The sequence below is a fragment of the Trachypithecus francoisi genome, unplaced genomic scaffold (assembly GCF_009764315.1).
Source record: "Trachypithecus francoisi isolate TF-2019V2 unplaced genomic scaffold, Tfra_2.0 Lachesis_group3, whole genome shotgun sequence".
Lineage (NCBI taxonomy): Eukaryota > Metazoa > Chordata > Mammalia > Primates > Cercopithecidae > Trachypithecus > Trachypithecus francoisi.
In genome coordinates, this window is record NW_022681468.1 from 121,904,499 (window position 1) to 121,926,100 (window position 21,602).

The window sequence follows — 21,602 nt, forward strand, 5'->3', positions numbered from 1 at the left end:
TTTTCCCGCTCTTCCCGTACTTCAACCTTTGGCAGCAAGTCACTGAGCATGGATCACCTCCTTGAGGTGGCCAACATTAGAAATTTGATGCTGCTTTCTTTCTTTGGGGAAACTGCTCTTCTTTATCTTGCTTGTCTATCAGTGAAAGCCATGCCAAAGAGAATGGTGATAGTAGGGCCAAAGTGCTGTCATTACGCATTTCCTGAAAACATTTAACATTTAATATGTACCAGATAAAGTACTGGATCCTGGCAGTTTTATAGCATGTTCTTTGTGAGATGTGATATTTGCCTTAGTCAATCAACTGTTTTTCTCTGGATAGCTGGAAATGTGGAAAACTGCATATAGGGCCACGGCCAACCTTAGGGCATAGAAGATAAAGGTTCTTGGCTTGGTTCTTGAACTGTGGTGGTGCACAGGTGCTGGGCAACTAGGTACCCGGACTTGTGCAGTGACTTGGAACAGGAGTAGGAAAAGGAGGTGCTGCTGATCTGGAGGTGGCCGTAAGGAATCGTAGTGACCTGACATGCATTATAATCAGGCCTCCGGCTCGCCTCCTGTCTCTGAGATAATGCAGGGGAATTAGGGCTGACTGAGTGTTCTGCAGAGAATAGACATCCTTTCCTCTCCTGCATCTCTCTCTCTCCCTCTGTACACACACACACACACACACACACACACTCTCTCAGATTCGTGGCACTTTTGGTGACATGCTCCTCCGACATGTGATTGGGGGAGCATGTTTTTCTTCAACATTTACATCAAGTCCTGTGTCCGAAGGTCATATCATCAATACCGCCAGTTAAGGCTGCTCATCCTCAATGCAAGTAGAGTCTACCTCTGCAGATGTGTTAGGCCCCCACAGGCTAATACATCTTGAGTTGTGTACCCACCTTGTAGGGTCCCATTTGTAGCCATTGGGATTTTTCTAACAACAGAAATCTGATTTGACCCTCATATGCCTCACAGCTGTACACTGTCACCCTGACCTATCATGAGTTGTTCCCTTGGTTGTCTCCCTTCCATGACTGGGAGTTTTCTGAGGGCAGGCGCTGTTTGGGGGCAGGCGCTGTTTGGTTTTTGAATCTCCGGTTTGGGCATGATACCAGCACAGAACAGGCACTCGGTGTTTATTACATAAAAGAGAATGAATAAATGAAATAGATTTAGGTGGATAGCTCTTCCCTCTTAAGAGACTCTTCAAAGGATAATTTGAATTCAAGAAATTTAAGTAATTCAAGAAAGACACTGCCTGTTGATAAATACTTTGGGGAAAAAGCAGGTGATTATTACAAGGCACAGGGGACAGTCACGCCATCCTTAGGGGAGGACAACTCAGGGCAGTTGCTCTGGGTCTTGCCTGCTGGAGGACAGCATGGCTCTGGTGGACTAAGCAGGAATAATTGGTGGGGTAACAAGAACTGGCTTGGAGAAGTTCTGGCCCAGCTGGCCAGTATGTCTGGAAGGGCATGGCCACCAGGCCTGCTCGCCCTGCCATACCAGGCTGGCCATGCTCTCACCTTCACACTGAAAAGCCCAGAAGCATGGGTTTTTGCACGTGGAAGTGAACTGTAAACACTCTTGAATTCCATTGTGGTTACTGAGCATGTAATTGCATGGTAATTGCCATGAATTCACAAGATAATTCCAAGGTTATTTTTGTCTTCTAAACTTGTCTGATGCTGCCATAGTATATAAAGAAAAACCAAGACCAGGCCCCAGCCAGCAATAGAGGTAGGCAGGCAGGCATGTGGTAGCACGATCTAGCAATACTATGTATCTTGGCTCCAAAGCACAGCAGAAGAGCTTACTGTCCAGTAGTACATGATTACTAGACAACATGTAAGGGCAGGCTACCCTGAAGTTTCTTCTTCACTAGAGATGCAGAGTGCAACTCCCCCTCCTCCCAGACCGGGGCTTGCGATGCATAAAGAATCTAAAAGAAGAGCCAGCATATTTGGTACATGTCTCCCAACCTTCTTTTCCATAACCATCACCATCCTAGTCCAGACCTTTATTGCCTGGAGAGTTAGAGGTGAGGATACAAGCATAATTCTGTAGTGGAAAGAGTGGAAAGGTTATATGAAGTGAGAAAGAAGTTCAAAACCTGATAAGGCCACTTACTATGTGTGTGATCTTGAACAGATCATTGAAATTCTCTGTCTTCTGATGATTAAATAAGCACCTACTGCAGTGCCTGGAACCTGATAAATGGTAGATACTATTTTTGCTGTCATTCCTTTGAAAGGATTTTGGATCTACAATAAATGTAATTTCCCAGGCTGTTTTTCCCCCTACTCTTCCCCCTTCTCCTGGGATTCTGAACAGTATCACCAGATTAATCATTTTCCCCTAACACAGGTTGGTCAGTGTCATCCTTCTACTCAGAAATATTCAGGCCTTTTCACCTTCAAGGTGAAATTCAGACCCTGGTGTGGTGGGTAGACCTCCCCAAACTTGCTTAGTGCACCCTTCCAACTACTTCTCCTGCTCCGCACTTCCCCAATTCTGTGCTCCAGTCCAACTGGTTCATTGCCTTTTCCTAGCAGACCACAGGTTTCTTTGGACTCTGTCCCATCTACTAGGGGATGTCCTCCCATCCTTGCCAGTTAGTGACTGTTCTAGTCTTTAAGGCAGGATCATGTTCTATGTTTTCAGTAAAGTGTTCCCTGTCCCTGCCAGTTCACAGTCATTTCCCCTGAGAACTCTGGCAGCAAGCTGAAGGTCTGTCACTCAAATGGCATTTAAATGAGGCCTTGTGGTATTTCCTTGTGTATGTTATCTATTTTAATAGCAACATCTCTCTCTCTATGGCCTTTCTTTTCAACTCCTTAAGGATAGGGACTTTGTCAAGTATCTTTGTCTCCTGATGCTTGGTGAAAGTCCTGGCACATATTAAGTGCTAAATAAATGCATTAGCATAATACTTACAAGATATACCTACTTTTTAGAAGACTTAGCCAACTGCACAGTTTATACAGGAAAAAACTATCAATCACCTAGGGTTGTCTTATATCCAGCCTGATAGCACAAGTGAATAGCATAGGAGTATTGAGAGGAGGATTAGGTGAGAATATAAAGACCTTGGAATAGTGTCTGGCATGTAGTAAGCTCTCAATGAACGTTAGCAATTATTTTCACGTATTAAACTAAATAGTTTCAAAGATAAGGTCAATTATTTAAAGTTAAAACTGACCAACTAACCAAAAAACCTTTTCATCGGAAGGTGACTTGAATCAGAAGACCTGGGCTTTGCTATGTACCACCTTTATGACTTGGGCAGCTCACTTAAACTTGCTTAGCCTCAGTTTCCTATTCTGTAAAATGGATATAATAATCCTTGACATTGATTTCTTGGGGTTATCATGGGGATCAAATAAGCTCATGTATAATTAAAGTATAAAGCATTATACAAATAGAAAACATCATTATCAAAAGGTTGATTTGTAAAAGCTAGTCTCTTCTGATGCTGTACAATTTATCTAGGTTTGACAAGGATCAAAAAAGAAATCATGATTTGGAAATATCTATTGAAATTAAAACTGGTTATGTCCTTTGAGCCAAAATTCCACTTTATGGTATATATTCTAAGATAGATCTGAAATGTGCCAGGTGATATATATACAAAGTTATTCACTGCAGCACTGTAATAGGAAAAAACTGGAAACAACCCAAAAATCTACCCATGGGGTAGACAAATTATGGCACATCCATGCAATGGAATAACATGTTGCTGTAAAAAAGAAATGATACTGCTCAGGTGTCTGAATCTGAAAAAAAAGAAATGAGAACATTTTTATGAAGTGTTAAAGAAAGCTCTCCAAAGAAAAAAGTGAGATTCAGAACAGTATGTATTGTAGGCTACATTTTGGGTATAAAAGGGGGAAAAGGATCACCTGTATGTGTATTTACTTGTGTATGTAAAAAGATGCTCTGAAAGGTTATATAGACACAGAATGGTGGTTACCTTTGTAGGGTGAGGTGGGAACTAGTCAATGGGAAAGAGGTTTGTCAATGTGTGACCGCTTCCACCTTTTGCCTTTTGAACCATGTGAATATATTATGCATTTCAAAAAATTAAATGAGAACCCCATTAAACTTGATTTGGAAAAGCTGAAGATGTATATTTCATGCCTATTTTTAGTGTGTGAACTGTTCATTTTTTAAAAAAACATAGTCAAGCTTTTCTACATGGTTCGTGGTATAAGTGACATGCTCTTTTCCATGCTCTGTGTTATTTGCTTGGAAATCTGTGCTATGTATAGGAAACCATGTCCAGTTACATGTCCTTTTTAAAATCTAAGACTCCTCTATGAACATCCAGTCTGTTTAGTGCTTCTGTGTGAGACTCAGAAGCTGAGGCTGAGCTCAGAGCAGACGAGAAGCCAATGGATAATGGCAATATTCCTGGAGACAACCTCGTCACACTGGGAAATACATCCTCCTTTCAAAGAATAGCTTTCTCAATGGCCTCAACAAGGGACTTCTTTAGGGGTGAGCACAGGCTCCACTCTGGGGCTGAATCACTGATCCTCAGGCGATGCAAGGCATGTTAGAACACGTGACAGTTAAACACAGGCCGAGGTTAAATCTTGGCTTCCCTACTCGCTTGCCTACTGACCTTTAACAAACGCTTAACATCTCTTAACCTCGCCTTCTTCTCTAAAAATGAGCATACTAACAGCACCTGCCTAATATATTGGACTGCAAAAAGATTCTTGGAAAGCACTTAGTAAAGTACTTGGGGTGGAGTAAACGCTCTGTGTCCTGTGATAAACCGGAGCGCTTAGCTACTCACCCTTATATCCTCTGTGCTTAGTAGAGTGCCTGGCACAAAATAGGCATTGGGTAAATATCTGCAGAATTTACTTGTAGTTGATTCTTGCTGAAAGTAGTAACTGATGGCTAAGGTAAATGCTGATGAGAACTTAGAATATAACCTGTTACAATATTACTCGTTTCTAAAAGATCCTGCAAGAAAAAGACCTCTTGAGTGAAGGCTGTAGTATAGAGGGACGGGCCCTTCCTGTGTACCCATACAGGAGATGTCCCTTCCTTCAGCCATCCACAACACATGAGGCTGCCGGGGCCAGGCTTGGTGCAGTCCTTTCTACAGGCCCCATAAAATCAAATCCCCCAAGTGACCTTGGGCATCATGTAGCCCTCCTTTATTTTACACATGAGGAAACTGAGGCCAGAAGAGAAGATCAGAACTCATGATCCCTAACTCCCAGACCAGTACTCTTCACTCCAAATTTCCACTGGCCACATTTGGAATGGGTGAGAATTTCAGAGGTTAGCCTTTTCTAGTAAAACAGGAGAAAAAAATAAAAGACAAAATATTCTTGGTAGAAGTCTAGTCTTATTAAACTACCTTTCTAAATCACAATCTAACAAGAATGCTTCAAGCTAAATAAAGGAAGCTCAAAATACTCCTTTTCACTGGAGAATATAATTTTGCTTCAGCCACAATTTAAATTGATTCAGTTCTGAGCACCAGCACTTGAAGTGTGGAACATATTCTATTTTCGCCATGATACTTGTTTTGACAGTGATGCATTTCAGTTGACATAGTTGAAATCCTTATGTAATAAATCTCTGCCTGAAAATTAATCATGTTTATAATATGCTGAGAATTAATAACACCCATTGCTCAAATCATTAACTTAAAAAAGGAGCTTCCAAAATCTGTTCTCGGCAGTAAGGGACCACAAATAAATGAATGTTTGATAAAATAATCCAAGTAGCAGTTTAACAAGCGTAAACTTGAATGTGGCTGCAATAACACAGAACTATTGTTTAAGGGTTGGCAGAGGCTGATGAGGTTCTTATTTCAGTTACGAAGCAGGCATCCACATGCATAATGAACAGCTCTCTGAATTATTAATGTGTTGCTTATTTAGCCTCATCTGTCTAGAAGATAATGTATCCTAACTCTAATGAGTGATTGGTTTTGTACATAATTACAGTAGCAGCAGTAGCAGGGAAATGTGTGCCTTCAAAGAAGGAGTTCTAAAAATAAAGTCATCATATAAACTCTGTTGTTGTTGCATTCTATCAAAATCAAACCCGAAGCATTTGAGAATTTATAATAAATCACAGGAGACAGAATCATTATTAACATCATAATTTAACACAAAAGGTTTTACTTAATCATTCATTAGAGATCATGTGCTGCTAAAATGTGTATAAATGACTTGGGTTGTGTTAGATGTTTGCAAAGATGTTCCCTTTTGGACACTCACCAACCATGGTATGGAGGGTCCAGAAAGAGCGGGGAAGAGTGAAAACTGACAGAAAAGGGTGGTGATTGATGCTGGTTTGGACAGAACATTAATTGAAAGTTAAAACACTGTTAGGTGATTCCTTTTCATTTCTAAAACACGCACGTCTGGGATTTATCAGGTCTTGTGGTTCTTTGTGGAGGTCAGTGAATCAGAAACCCATTCACCTGGTCTAAACGGGTCTGAGTGACAGTTCTGCCACCTGTTTCTGAGATGAGACAACAGCTCTTCCGAGAGTCCAGGAAGGTGTTTGCTTTCCTTCTATAGAGCATATTATTAGAGAAAAGGACCCACACTAGAAGCATTTTATAGGCATTAGTTCTGAATGTGCTCTGATTATCATTGTGGTTTCATCTGTTCATTTTCTTCTCCTTCAATCTTTTCAGTCCTTTGAAGGAGGCTGTCAACTGCCTGATCATAAACTTGACAGCATCATAGTCTGTTCACACTTGTTCCGGAAGCTTCGATTTGCTTGTGAGTTGTACTGTGTATGCATGTGCACATGCTTCTTTTTTAAAAAATCGCTGATCATGTGTGTACATATGCACAGGAGGGTGTGTGCACAACCCAAGTATAGTGGCACCAAGGTGGGAATATCTGTTTATATCTTTCTAAAATGAAAAGCACTTTCAATTTATTCCTACATCAGAAAACCTGCATCGCTTTTCTCCAGTGATTGAAGAGGCATTTGCCTTATTGAAGATCATAATGCCTCCCTTTTGTGTGCATGCAGTTCCTAAAAGTGTTTAAGACTTGATCACAGAAGAATGTTGCCTATAGCTAGGAATGAAACCTATGGGCAACATGGGGAAAATGGGGGAGTGTTTCTCATTCAAAGCACAACTTCTGCTGATAGCCTTCTGAAGCAACATACTTAAAAGCTGCAATTGTCTTTGGAAGTCTTGCTGAATACCACTCTGCTTCCAGCTTTTTATTTTATTTATTTATTTGAGACAGAGTCTCACTCTGTCACCCAGGCTGGAGTGCAATGGCACGATCATGACTCACTGCAGCCTCGACCTCCAAGGCTCAAGTGATCCTCCTGTCTCACCCTCCCCAGTAGCTAGGATTATAGGCATGCTCCACCATGCCTGGCTAATTTTTGTATTTTTGTGGAGACAGGGTTTTGCCATGTTGCCTAGGCTGGTCTAGAACTCCTAGGCTCAAATGATCTGCCCTCCTCGGCCTCCCAAAGTGCTGGGATTATAGGTGCAAGCCACCACACCTGACCCCCAGCTTCTTGCAGAAATGGCATAGACTTAGGCCAGAAGGACTCAAGTGTCACTGCTGTCTCTCCCTCTAGCATTGAACATAGGGTCTCTCAGGTCTCTTTGGTGAGGATGGAGGCCACAGGTGGAGTTGGACATGAAAGCCTCTTAGCAAAGTCCTGGGTCATAATTAAAAGAGGTCTGTTTCTCCTCTCTAGCCCAACTCTGCTTCTCTTCTTACTCAGGAATGAGATCAAGGGGATTCCTGTGAGCAAGGTTCTTCCTGGTACCTCACTGAACAACTGGATGAAGAAGAGGGGAAGGAGGAGGCTGCCTGTGCCCCCCAAGACATCAGGTACCCTCCTTATGGTGACTGCAGAGATCCTGGGAAGAGTCAGACAAAGGTTATTCAAATCCAGAGGTGTCTCCTGGACCCAAAGGGGTTCACCAGAGAGGAAGGAGACCTCTTGGAAAAGGTATCTCTGGGACACTCGTGTTGCGTCCCATTAATCACTAGAGTTCCTCTTTTATCTGTTTGACATATTTGGATTTCAAGTAGAGTTTCATTTGCAAAAAAGTATGAAGCCCACTTTTGTAAGGAAAGGCCAAAGAAATCCTCTGGCAGCTGTGAGAGCAGTGTGGCCAAAGAGTCCCCAGTACACTCTTGCGCAAAGGGCATCTGGTCCCCTTGGCCTTTGTTCTCTGTCTCCATGACCAACCTAGCCTGTTCAATCAAGCGTCCACTGTCTCCACAGGGCTATGCCCTTTGTTACTCAGGGTGCTGAGGTTGGTAACCTTCAGCCAGCCCCAGGACTCTGGCCCCAGCCCCTTCACCAATGGAGCTAGTGACGAGAAGGGTAGGCGGCAGCTGTGGCAAGAGGTGGATCATGATGGGGCTCCTTAACCAAGCTGGGAAGTGGGATTTTCCTGAAGATCACAGGAGTCCATTCACAATCACACACAAGGGAACAACATGCTCAGACTGGTTTTTCACCTTACTACCTTGGCTACCATGTCTGTTTAGGTGGAGGGGACAGGCAGGGACAGGGAATCTTAAGAGGAATACAGGTGTGAGATGGCGGAAGCCGAAACTAAGACACCATCTTTGTGGAGAGAGAGGAGGGGTTGGGTTAGTGGCATTTTAGCAGCTAGACTCAACATGCCCTGCTTGCTGACTGGATGTGGGGCTGGGGGTTATCTTATCAGCCTCTGGCCTGATCCACTAACAGGAAGTACAGGAGGAAGAAAGACGAAAGGGATGCAGTTTTGGATATGTTCTATGGAATTCTGGACCCACGAATCTGAAGCTCACAAAAGAGACTTGGGCCAGAACAATATGGGTTTTGTGCGAAACAGCTGGTAGTTGAGGCAATGGGTGTAGGTGTACCTGCACAGAAAAAGGAGAGGAGAGCCCCATGCTCTTTCGCATTTCCACAGATTGCAGCTTCATCCGGGAATGGCTTCTCCCTTTCCTCTGACCAACATATTCGCATTTCCAGACCCTGCTCAGACAGGTCCAGTGACTTGCCTGAGGCTCTCTCTTCTTCCTGTCCTCAAAGAGCCTGGCTCCTAGACAGACCTCAGGCAGTGGCAGTGGGTGTTGCTGAACACCGAGAACCTTCAGGAAGCATCTCTTGCTTACCGGCACTGAGAGCGCACTAATGAGGTTGGTTTTCTTCCTTTCCTTTGGAACAAAGCGGGGCACTTCCAGGGTGCTCAAACTGCAATCCAGATGGCCGTTTGTCAGGTATAAGGTGAGTTGAGTCAGGGCCAGCTGGTCACTATATGCGAGGTTAAGGCCCGTTGCCCACACCTGATTAAAACAGGAGCGGTAGAAGTGAGGGTGAGATCAGCAAACAGTAGCGAAGGCCCCACCTCTGCCCAACCAGGCCAAACAACATCAGACTAAGTGAAACCAGTGACCATGTGTCTTAATAGAGTAGACGTTTTTGCTTCTGTTTCTACATTGTTCAACTGAGAAATGGAGTCTGATTCAGAAGATTCAACGTTCTTGCGGGAAGTTACAGAAATACTTGGTCAAGACAATCTGACAGAGATGCCAAGCCTTGAAAAGCTCATGTTGACTTTGATTTTTCTGCCCATGGCCTACAGGTCAGTGCACATGGTCAGTGCCAGGTTTTCTACTGAGAAAATGAGACTGGACAGAAGCTTTGGAGGGTGGGGAACTATAGTAGAGCAGAAAGAGGGGAAAAGAGTGATGAATATGAGAAAGGGCAGTTTGCCCTGATTTTGGAAAAAGCAGTGACAGCCCCTCTGGGAACCTCAATATGATATTTAAGGGAAACTTATGGTTGGCCTCTAAGTCTTAGGTCTATCCCCATTTTCTCATGAGAGTGAAGGGTAATCTTATTTTACCAATCCTACAACGTCACAGTACTCTCAATTGTCAATTGGTGATAACACCTTATCCTAGCTGTATCACAGTGTTATTAGAAGAATACTATGATGCAATAAAAATAAAAATACAAATGCTTTAAAAAATAGACCTTAGTTATAAGTTAATGTCAACTGCTAGGTAACTGAGTAATGTCCATTAATTCGTTTGACAAGTATCTACTGAGCAGCTACTATGTGCTAAACTGGCAATGATAAAAGTAGGTCATGTGTTACTTCTTCCCTCTCCTGTGGCAGATCAACGTTAATTGCCCTTGTCATCCTCCACCCCCACATTTAATCCAGAAGCACCCCTGGAATCCTTCTCAGTTCAATGTTCAAGGCATATCATCATCCTAGTCACTGGAGAGTCAAAGGTAAATAGGCATAGGCCCTGCCATCACGAAGGTGGAGACAGGCTGGGCACGGTGGCTTACATCTGTAATCCCAGCACTTTGGGAGGCCGAGGCGGGAGAATCACCTGAGACCAGCCTGGCCAACATAGCAAAATGCCATCTCTACTAAAAATACAAAAGTTAGCTGGGCAGAGTGGCGTGCACCTGTAATCTCAGATACTTGGGAGGCTGAGGCATGAGAATTGTTTGAACCTGGGAGGCGGAGGTTTCAGTGAGGCGAGATCACACCACTATACTCCAGCCTGGGTGGCAGAGTGAGACTCCATCTCAAAAAAAAAAAAAAAAGATGAAGACAGATGGACAGATACATACATATCCAATTAAACAATACAGTGTTATATGTGATAAAATAATGGGGTGGAACAAAGTACTATTGAAGCAGAAAGAAAGGACAGACTGGGTTTGTCTAATGAAGTCAGGGCTGCATCATGAAGGTGACATTTGAGCTTTAAACAAGCAACAAAAACACGACTGGCCCCATGTATCAAGTACCTACAGTTTTATGAAGCTGGGTGCTTTATAAATATCTCGGATCTCTGTGGCAGCCTAAAAAATAACAACCCCATGTCACAGATGAAGAAACTGAGGTTCAGGGAGGTACCCAAGTCCATTGAATTAGGAAGTGGTGGTGTTGGGATCTGAATCCAATTCTACCTGACTCCAAGTCTACGTTCTTCCCATTCTCTGATCCTGGCCCAGCCAATCCTTATCCTGTGTAACAGTTCTCCAGTGAAATTAAAAACTAAAGTTGCAGAGGATCAGAACATGTTTGTGTTTAATATAAGACATGCCATGAAAATGTCTTGTGGAGAAAACATGAAGTATTTCTGGAGTATGCTGTAATTAGCATAATGCATTTTCACTGTAGGAAGTTGGAAACTAACACATTTTCATGAAGACTTGATTAAACAGTTTTTCCTCTTAGAAGGCCTACATTTGCCCCGCTCACCAACTCTGTGTGTTAAAATACATAATACATCTGCCCTAGAGTGGACTCCTTTCAAACAAATCTAGCAGTGAGTGACTCGAGTAAGCATTGAATGTAAATGGCGTCATTATAAGGATATTAAGAGGTCAAGCTGTCAAGGCCCCTTGCTAAACTGAAGCTAATTTCAGGAGTCATATTCGCACAGTAATATCCTTTTATAATAGCAAATAAATCACATTTGCAACAATTGTTAAAAACTAACTGCCAAGTATCTGTTGCAGTTGTAAATATCCTATTTGTCAACTTAAATATTTCCTGCTGTATGGCATGAAATGTAAACCAGATGGGGACAGCGACTTTCCCTTTATGTGAGAAAGTGAACTTGCTATTCTTGCATGTCAGACTTTTTTTTCAGAGTTTCTAGTTTGAGGTTTTAGTGTCCTTGATCAAAGGGAAACATATATAACAAACATTATTAATATTTATGTTAATAATATTAATGCTTTGGTAATTAGGATTTTAATAGGAAGGCAGCACAGTGTAGGGGAAAGAGTGAGAACCAAGGAGTCAGAGAGCTTAAATCTGGACCTCACAGTGGGAACTGCAATGAGTAGGTTAAGCTCTCTTAATCTAAGTGTAAAAGGAGCAAAATCTCAGTATCCTTAAGTGTAAAAGGAGCAAATGATAGTGCTGACAGGGTTTTGTAAAAAAATAAATGTGCATAAAATTGCCTTATAATTATTTTTTATTTTATTATTATTATTTTTTGAGATGGAGTCTCACTCTGTCACCCAGGCTGGAGTGCAGTGGTGTGAACTCGGCTCACTGCAACCTCCGCCTCGCAGGTTCAAGCAATTCCCTGCCTCAGCCTCTGGAATAGCTGGGATTATTGGCGCCTGCCACCACGCCTGGTTAATGTTTTTGTATTTTTAGTAGACATGGGGTTTCACCGTCTTGGCCAGGCTGGTCTTGCACTCCTGACCTCGTGATCCGCCCACCTCGGCCTCCCAAAGTGCTGAAATTACAGGTATGAGCCACCACACCCAGCCTTTACTGAACTTTATCATTTATAATGCAGGCCGGGCACAGTGGCTCATGCCTGTAATTTCAGCACTTTGGGAGGCCAAGGTGGGAAGCTGCTTGAGGCCAGGAGTTCGAGACGATCCTGGGCAACATAACGAGACCCCAACTCTATTTAATAAAAATAGGGAAATAAATAAAATTAAACAAAGTTCATTACAGATGCTTTTTATGATGACTAAACATTTCCTTTCAGAGCAGATTCTTAGGAGGCACGTTGTCCGTTGTCCATGTTAGCTATTAAGTCCCCCTTTAATAACTATTTTCCCCATCGGCAATTGTTCTATTGAACTTCACAACAACTTAATCCAGTAGGTGGGTAGGTTTGTGCAAGGTTGGTATTACTCTATCTCCATTTTACGGATGAAGATACTGAGATAAAAAAAGTAGCCTCATAGTTTGCCTAAGATCATACAGCACAGACCAGAACTCTGTTTCTAGAGCTGAAATACTTTTGCTTCCTCTGGCTGCCCTAACCCCTTGGTTCTCAAAGGAAACAGGAGGACAAATTTTCTTCAGCCTTTTCCTCAACAGCAGGCTTGCCTGATTTGCTCAGATAATTGTTCTGTTCTCCATCTGGTCTTTCCATTGAAGACACCGCCTGAGGCATGCTTGTTTTGTGCACAGGGGTTCCTATCTCCCCCTCTAGACTGTCAGCCCTTTAGGGGATGCTGCCAAGTCTTTGTCTTCCTGCAGCCCCTAGTGTCTGGGGCAGGGCACACAGCAGGGTGCATTCACAATTCCAGTGTTTCACTGTGAACTCCTCCTCCGTAACTTTCAGGGAATGAGATCCAGGTGGGTCACTTGAGGCTGGTTTCAGATTCAAATGCAGCAAATATTCACTGAGCACCTCCTCCATGCCAGGCCCATATGTTCTCACACCTCTCATTTAATCATATTCTTGTATTTTTAGTAGGGATGAGGTTTCACCATGTTGGCCAGACTGGTCTCCAACTCCTGACCTCAAGAGATCCACCCACCTCGGCCTCCCAAAGTGCTGGGATTACAGGCATGAGCACCGCACCCAGCCCATTTAGTCCTATTCTTGATTTGGGACTCTGATGTTAACTTTAGAACCTCATCTCTCAGCACTAGGTATTCTTGTCCCACTTTAGGTGAGCAATGATGGGGGCCTGAACAAAGCATTATGAGTGGGCATGGGAGACGTGGATGAATTTGAAATGTTTATGTGGTGGCTTTGACATGACTTGCTTATGACGACTTATAATAACTGGCTTGACAGGTTAATTGATTAAATGCGAGGGTGAGGGAAAAATATCACTGAAGGTTAGGGCTGGAAAGACCCTTAAAAATCACCTAATACAGTCAGTTTATAAATGGAGTGATTGTGGCATGAAAAGTGAAGTGGTTGCCCTAGGTTGCAGAACCAGGTGTCAAAGGTGAGTGATGAGAACCTACGATGTCTCAGCTGTCAGTCAGAAATCACTTATTGCCAGTTGTTTGACTGATTGATGATATTCAAAGGTCATTTTGTTAAAAATGGTTAGAATGCTACCGAGGTTTATATCAAGGTCTTAAGAGCACAAGGAATATAAAAATAATGATCTCAGCATTACTTATATTACTGAAACACTGTTGCTGTCCAACATTTTGGCAGTGGCTAAAATGATTATGACACATCCAAGTGATGGGATAGTCTGATATAATTAGAGACAGTGGTTGTGAGTAACCTTTGATGATTTAGGAAGATGCACAAAACAGCAAGAGGAGGATAGAAAGTTACATAAGCAACATGACTTCAGCTTTGCAAAACTAATATATGTAGAAAAGACTAGATGAGAATATAACAAAATGTTACCAATGTTAACATTAGCAGAATCATGATAACTGCAACTGTATATAGACTTTCATGTATATTCTAGATCTGCTCTATCAAATATGGTAGCCACTAGCCACATGTGGCAATTGAGCAATTGAAATGGTACAAATACACACCAGATTTTGAAGACTGAGGATGTAAAAAAGAATGCACAATATCTCATTAATAAGAAAGTATTAATAAGATAATAATAAAATCACTGCTGCCTTGACCTCCTGGGCTCAAGCGATCCTCCCGCCTCAGCATCCTGAGTAGCTAGGACTATAGGTTTGCACCTCCAAACCCTGCTCCTCCTCTTCTTCTTCTTTTCTTCTTTTCTTCTTCTTCTTCTTCTCCTTCTCCTCCCCCTCCTCCTCCTCCTCCTCCTTCTTCCTCTTCCCCTTCCTCTTCCTCTTCTTCTTCTTCTTCTTCTTCTTCTTCTTCTTCTTTTCTTCTTCTTCTTTCTTCGTCTCCTTCTTCTCCTCCTTCTCTTTCTCCTTCTTTCTCCTTCTCCTTCTCCTTCTCCTTCTTCTTCTTTTTTTTTTTTTGGTACAGACAGGCTGGTCTCAAACTCCTGGGTTCAAACAATACTTCCGCCTTGGCCTCCCAAAGTGTTGGGATTGCAGACCTGAGCCACTGAACCCGGCCAAATTCTATTTCAATTGGATTGGTTGTAAAGAAGTGCATTGTAACCTGCAAAGGAGCAGGGCCAGTGGGGTGGGGAGGGCAGAAGTGCTGCAGAGGCCCCTGCTGTCCACTGCCCTGACTGCTGTGCTGGATGCCATGTGAACCACAGCTGCATCTGGAGGCCTGGGCAGGTGAGAGCCAGCAGACAGGGCAGGAGTCAGGCAGAGGTGAGTTTGCCCACAATTGTTCTGTTCCCAGGATCTGGGCCGCAAGCTTTGAGAGGACAATGTAGTGACATGCTTCTGTGTGGGGAGGGGTGGGAGAGAAGCCCGGTCTTGAGCCCTTTTTGCCTGAGGTGTTCTTGGCAGATGGAGGCTGCCTGCTCACCCCTGCTGCTTCTGCCTCTTTCTGGTGACAGGCGGGATGAATGGGTGGCAGAGCACACAGATGTGTGCAGATGTGCTCAGGCCCTACATTCTGTGCAAATAAAGTTCTTAGCAAAGGGTTTGGTGTGGCCTCTTGCCACCCTTCTCCTGTGGGCATCAGGGCACGTAAGGGACTCAGAGACGAATTTATAGATCAAATAACACTCACTGAAGAATCAGGATTTCAGAGCTTTATGAATCCATAGATGCTCTGCAGACTCATCTCAAAGTTTTCTTTTCTTCTTCTTCCTCTTTTTCTTTTTGTAAGAAGAACCAGAGATTTCAGACAGGATAAATGACCCACTAAAGGCCCCAGCTTTTGGTATCAGGTTCTGAGACAAATATCTGCGACTCAAAAGAAGTTGCCTCTCTGGGCCACACTTCCCTTAACTAATCACTCACTGGGGATAGTAGGCTGGGTGAATCCTCCCTCTGTTGCCTCCAGATGTATCTATGAGGCTAACAGGGAATTGTGTATATTTATTATATTGCCGAGAATTTTTTGAAAGACAGGCCCTCCAAATAAGCCCACTCTGAGACATGCAGCACTGAGAATTCACCCACGCCAGAAATGGCATCCGGCCTTCAGCACGAACTGTGATACACGGCCCACGATGTTCAGTAGCTGGTTGGCCAAGAGATGTGTGAGTCACCTCTTTGCCCATGTTCACAGCATTCACAGCCCCAATCTGACAGAAAATCCAGCGTTGGACCACTTAATTTTTTCTAGAGTAAAACCAAGTGCTCAGTCACCTGCCCAGCTCCTCTGGTTGGTAGAGAATACAGCCACAGGTAGGCCATGGTTCCCTCTGTTTTACTGGTTTGGCTAAGTACACAGCCAAGGGCTTATTTCCTTCTTACAGCTGTGGAGGCTGGGAATGCACTGGAGAGTGTTGAGTGGAGGACTGATGTGAGCTAACTTATTTGACTCTGACTGCAGTGACAAGAGGCCCTGAGGGGGCAAGGATGGAAGCAGGAAGTCCAGTTAGAAAGACTTGCAGTAATGGAGGTGAGAGATGATGGTGGCTAGATCGCACTGGTAACTGGAAGGTGGGAGAAGTGGTTGTATTACAGATATTTTTCAAAAGTAGAACCAAAAGGATTTATTGATGGATTGGATGTGCAGTATGAGAAAAAGGAGCCAAAAGTGTCTCCAGAACTTCTACCCTGAAGAAAATGGAAGAATAGCATTACCATTTCCCATTGGGGCAGAATGCCAGAGAAATAGCTTGGAAGGTAAAATCAAGATTTCAGGTTTGGGGGTGTTAAGTTTGAGATGCCTTTGTTAAAGCATGTTATAGAGGGTGGGTTGAAATCTTAGGCACTTTTTCTCCTTTTGCAGCTGTAAAATCAGGAGGATGTGCATGGCTAGGCTGTAGGGATAAAACAGAATCAGTTCCCGGGAGGGAAGCAGCTTTTTCTCTGTTCTCACTTCTGGGCCTGGGGCTCAAGATTCTCCTGGGTTGGTGAGAAGTGAGGTCTATAGGACCTGAGGCCTTTCCCAGGGGACAAGGCAGAGGCAGCTCAGCCCACTTCTCATCACGTTTAGGGAGATGCAGTAAGGTGGAGAAGGACAGGGGCAGCTTGTTAGGGGAAAAGAAAGGACAGTAGCTTGAGAGTAATGGGATTGGAGGGGACCACGGCTTGGGAGAGGTGGATGGCTTTCTCAGGACAGAGAGTGCCCTGGACCAGTCACAGGACCTCGCTGGGAGTGCTGGCCTTGTGATCTTAAGCAACTTCTTTCCCCTCTCTGGGCCTGTTTCCTTGTCTATTAATACAGGCCTGATGGGATCTATCCCTGAGGGATACGTGTGGATTCAGTGGCTAAATGAGATAGTGTGTGAGACTCTTACTACAGAGGCCTGGCAGAGATAAATCTGTTTCGGGTCCTGACCACATCTTCCCCATCTAACTGTTGGGAGCAGAGTTGGAGCAGGTGTAAGAATTCACTTGCTTCTTGACTTCTGTGTTCTTGCCTGCTTCTCAGAGACAGGGAGCGCATTTAACTCTTTGCAGATGCTATTTAAGTACAGGCTTCAGAATTCCAGCTATTATAAAGAGAACACGTTTTCTTAGGCAGTTACTAAATGACATCTTTTTTTCCCACTTGGATCACTGAATCTCCAGACAGCATGGAACACTCCATTGTGGTAAACAACACACCACATGCTTAATTTTAAAGGAGTTGGTACACCCCACTATAAGAATTTTCAATTAGTAAAATATTAATGTGATCATGATATTTGGTAAGAGTTGTTTGCATGACATTAAAATGCAATAGGCAGAGGGGAGAGCAGGCACTTGGCTTGTTGCCACCTGGTGGCAGCTGCTGGGATATCCCAGTCTCTTGGAGAAGCGAAGAACAGCGGTTGTCGCTCTACAGGGCAGTCACCCCGGTCAGCAATTGAGCCTCTTGGTGTTCAGCATAGAGGCTTTCCCCTCTGTCTCTATTAATCCTACTAATCTTTTTGGGCATGACTTAAATCACAGCTCCATGAAACTATCTTTGAGCAACTAGAGCTTCCATCGCTGTACCAATCCCCTTGGACACTGCCTTTTTTGGGGTGTTTGGAGTCGGTGGGGTAAGAGGCTGCAAACCATCTGTGCCCCGCCACTTAACACTCAGGGCCAGGCGTACCTAAGGCTTCCATGATTTTCAAAGGCCTTCAAAACTTTTGGATTCTGAAAAGAAAAGAAAAAAATTCCTGGCTCCCAAATATGAAAAGAAAACTGCAAAATAACAATGTTTTAAAAATAGCAACCAAATGGAACATGTCAGTCAGGTACAACACAACACTTACACAGTTATGTCTAAATCATGTTCCATGATTATCCTCATGGAATAGATGAAATGGATTTTAATACATTTGATATGATGTAGGATGGAATCTCTAAAACTAAAAATACTCAGGGCTCAGGGAGGTCTTAACCAGCACTGTTCTGGCCGACTGAGAATGACCTCCATCCTTCTCATCTCTTCATCTTATGGGTGAGGACTCTGAGAGGTGAAATGACTTCTCAGGTCCCACATTTAGGGGAGGAACTAGAATCAAAGCCCAAGTTCCTGACTTCTGGGCTAGTTCTTTTTTTGACACTTCATTGCCAGCATTAGATCAATTTCTTTGGAGTGCCAGAAGTTTCTCTGTGACTTTGGAAATTCGTTCAGGATATGCAGAAACTATATCTAAAAGTAATTTGAGGATCAAAAATGGAAAATCTTGAAATTTAAACTTTCATCAGCAGCCACTTTATTTATATTTCTCACCTTTGTAAAAAAAAAAATCACAAATCTTTTAATATACACTTGCCTTCTCTGCTTCCTTTTCTGAGTTTCTTCTGCAGCCTCCATGAATTTATGATGTTCCCTCTATTACTTTCAAGATCAATGGCCCAACTATTGTTTATAAAGATACAGAATATATTCATTTCTTTTTAAGCATTTCTTTGCTTTTTTATTATGAATTTTTGGGATGCTACTTTCTTATTTTTGACATTAAGCACTAATTTATAATAAACATGAAAACACAATTTTTATAACCTATTTCAGGTTCCTAGGACTAGTAATTGTATATGTGCCTTCCATGGCAATTCAATGTAGTAATCTCATACTGTAGATAGTTATTCTCCCTCTTTAATTTCCATGCTATAAATGGCAGGGCTGGTGAAGGATTCTTTTAGTTGAGAAGTGCTCCTTTACTGTCACTGCAAATGATCTCCAAAAGGCTTCTGTGAGGATTTTCAAAGCAGAAGAGCTCTTGTTCTGTGGATTCCATTGGGGAAGACTCCTATGAACCGCCTTTGATGACCATTGTGCAAAACAAAATCCTCTCTCGGTAAGGATAAGCATGTGGTATTGGACCTAATCAGCGCAATGAGTTGGCTGCAGAGTTCCCCTTTCCTTCCCAGTTTCCTTGACAGTTTCAGGAAACCAGAATTTTTAAATAAAGAACAACCTTGGTTGCAGAATATATAGGCAAGAAATATGGACTGTCTGAGCTACGGCCTTAGAGTTGGTCTAGTCCAATCCCCTCAAACCCTAGGCATGAGGCTCACAAGGGGAAGAGACTTGGTCAGGAGTAGAGTTCAGACCAGGGTTCCGAGATCTTGATTTCTAATTCAAGGCAAGTTTGTTTACTTTCGGGAAATTCCTAGAGAGGAGAATGAGACTGAGAGCAAGAACCTCTCTTTTTCATACCTACATCCTGTACAACACCCAGCACAGCACTCCTGATAGAAGTAGTGCCCAATGAATCTTTGCTGAGTGATTCAATCAAATAACACAAGGGGAAACATATTCCTTGAAAACACAGATAAGAGATGCTCCTTCACACCCACAAGGATGGTTGAAATAAAAAGACAATAGCAAGTGTTGGCAAAGATATGGAGGAACCGGGACCCTTCTATACTGCTAGTGAGGTGGCAAAATGGTACAGCTGATTTGGAAAACAGTTTGACAGTTCCTAAAAAGTTAAACTTTGAGTTACAATTTGACCCATCAGTTCTACTCTTAAGTATATAACCAGAGAAAGGAAAACACATGTTTATGCGAACACTTTTTTTTTTTTTTTTTTTTTGAGATGGAGTCTCTCTCTGTCGCCCAGGCTGGAGTGCAGTGGCCGGATCTCAGCTCACTGCAAGCTCTGCCTCCCAGGTTCATGCTATTCTCCTGCCTCAGCCTCCGGAGTAGCTGGGACTACAGGCGCCCGCCACCTCGCCTGGCTAGTTTTTTGTATTTTTTTAGTAGAGACGGGGTTTCACCGTGTTAGCCAGGATGGTCTCGATCTCCTGACCTCGTGATCCATCCGTCTCGGCCTCCCAGAGTGCTGGGATTACAGGCTTGAGCCACCGCGCTCAGCCGAACACTTTTATATGAATGTCCATAGCAACGTTATTCATAACAGTCAAAAAGTGGACACAACTCAAATATCCATTCATTGATGAATAAATCAACAAAATGTGGTATAGCCATACAATGGGATATTATTAAACCCTAAAAAGGAAAAAAGCATTGATATGTGGTACAACATGATGGAAGCCTGAAAACATTACAGAAACTGAAAGAAACCAGTCACAAAAACCCACCTATTGTATGATCCCATTTATATAAAATGTCTAGAATAGGGAAATCCATAGAGATGGAAAATGGTTTCCAGTGGCTGTGGGGAAGGAGGTATAAGGAGTGACTTCTAATGTATACAGCATTCTTTTTTGGGGTTGAGGAAAATATTTTAAAATTAGATAATGGTGATGCTTGCACAACTCTGTGAATATACTAAAAACCACTGAAATGTATATTTTAAAAGTGTGAATTTTATAGTGTGTGGTATCACACTAAAGCTGTTACATACACACACATACACACACAGTCATTTAGGATGGATACCTGTACAATGTATACAATGTTTGAATCTAGTTGAGTGTGAGAATGATGACTGAGTGTGGAAGCCTGTGATAAACCACCTCCCAAACCATGTTCTGAGTTTATTATAGGTATTAGTCTAAACCTTAAAAAGCTTTGCCAGGTATGGGTAAAAAATACCTGCTACAGACACAAAAGCAAACTAATGCCCAGTGAGGGTTAATATATGGGACACTATAAGCAGTCATGATCTGGAAGAAAGAATATATATTAGCATAAATCTGGCTCCATCAGGAAAAAGACTTGGCTCTGAGGACAGTGCCACTTTTCTAAAAGGTAATCTGTTGCTTGGACTCACCACAGCAGGCTTTTATTTTGTATCAGTTTCTGGACTGAGAGGGGCTGGACATGGTCAAACCCAGAAGAGAAGGGGCTGCTCAGGTAGCAGGCTGGTGGCTCAGGAAAGCTTTGTCCCAGATGTTTCCACCTTCCTCCTGTCCTCCGGTTGCTCATCCCAGGGGACTCCAAGCACTCTAGACTCCTTCTATGGTGTGGGGCTCCCTGCAAGCTCTATGCCCTCCATGGGGACACTTCCTCAACCCCATCAAGTTAACCCAATAATCCAATACATCCTAACTAATTTGGTGATGGTAGAGGGTTAAGTCCCAGGTACTACATGCTTATCATAAGGGAACCTTTTGGATTCAGTTATCTGAGAGATGAATCTGGATTCCATGACTTTGCCACTGTTGCCTACAGACTGGTGGCAACACTGGTGTTTGAAAGATTCAGCACCCTGTCAGGCTAGTAGGACATCCTTTTGGATAGCAGCAATCTTTTTCACACCTACATCCTGTACAACACCCAGCACAGCACCCCTGATAGAAGTAGTATCTAATTCTATCATGACAGGCTTGCAGCTGTCATGTAGGACAGACTCAAGGAGGGAGACTTGGGAAAGGAAAGAGGAAGGGACACTGATGTAGATTAAGGGTCTATTAAGTGCAAGGCACTGTGATATTTGCTCCTGTCATCCTCTGAACAACCTTATGAGGTAGGTAT

General features: G+C 43.1%; 1 protein-coding gene across 7 annotated transcripts in view; it reads right to left on the reverse strand.

Annotated features, from left to right (window-relative positions):
• Positions 1 to 21,602, reverse strand: part of IQCH (IQ motif containing H) — a 256,264-nt gene that overhangs the window by 26,529 nt on the left and 208,133 nt on the right. For all 7 annotated transcript variants that reach the window (XM_033189642.1, XM_033189645.1, XM_033189641.1 and 4 more), the window contains one exon: positions 9,135 to 9,305. In XM_033189642.1, the coding sequence (XP_033045533.1) occupies positions 9,135 to 9,305 (171 nt within the window). The remainder of the gene's footprint in view (positions 1 to 9,134; positions 9,306 to 21,602) is intronic.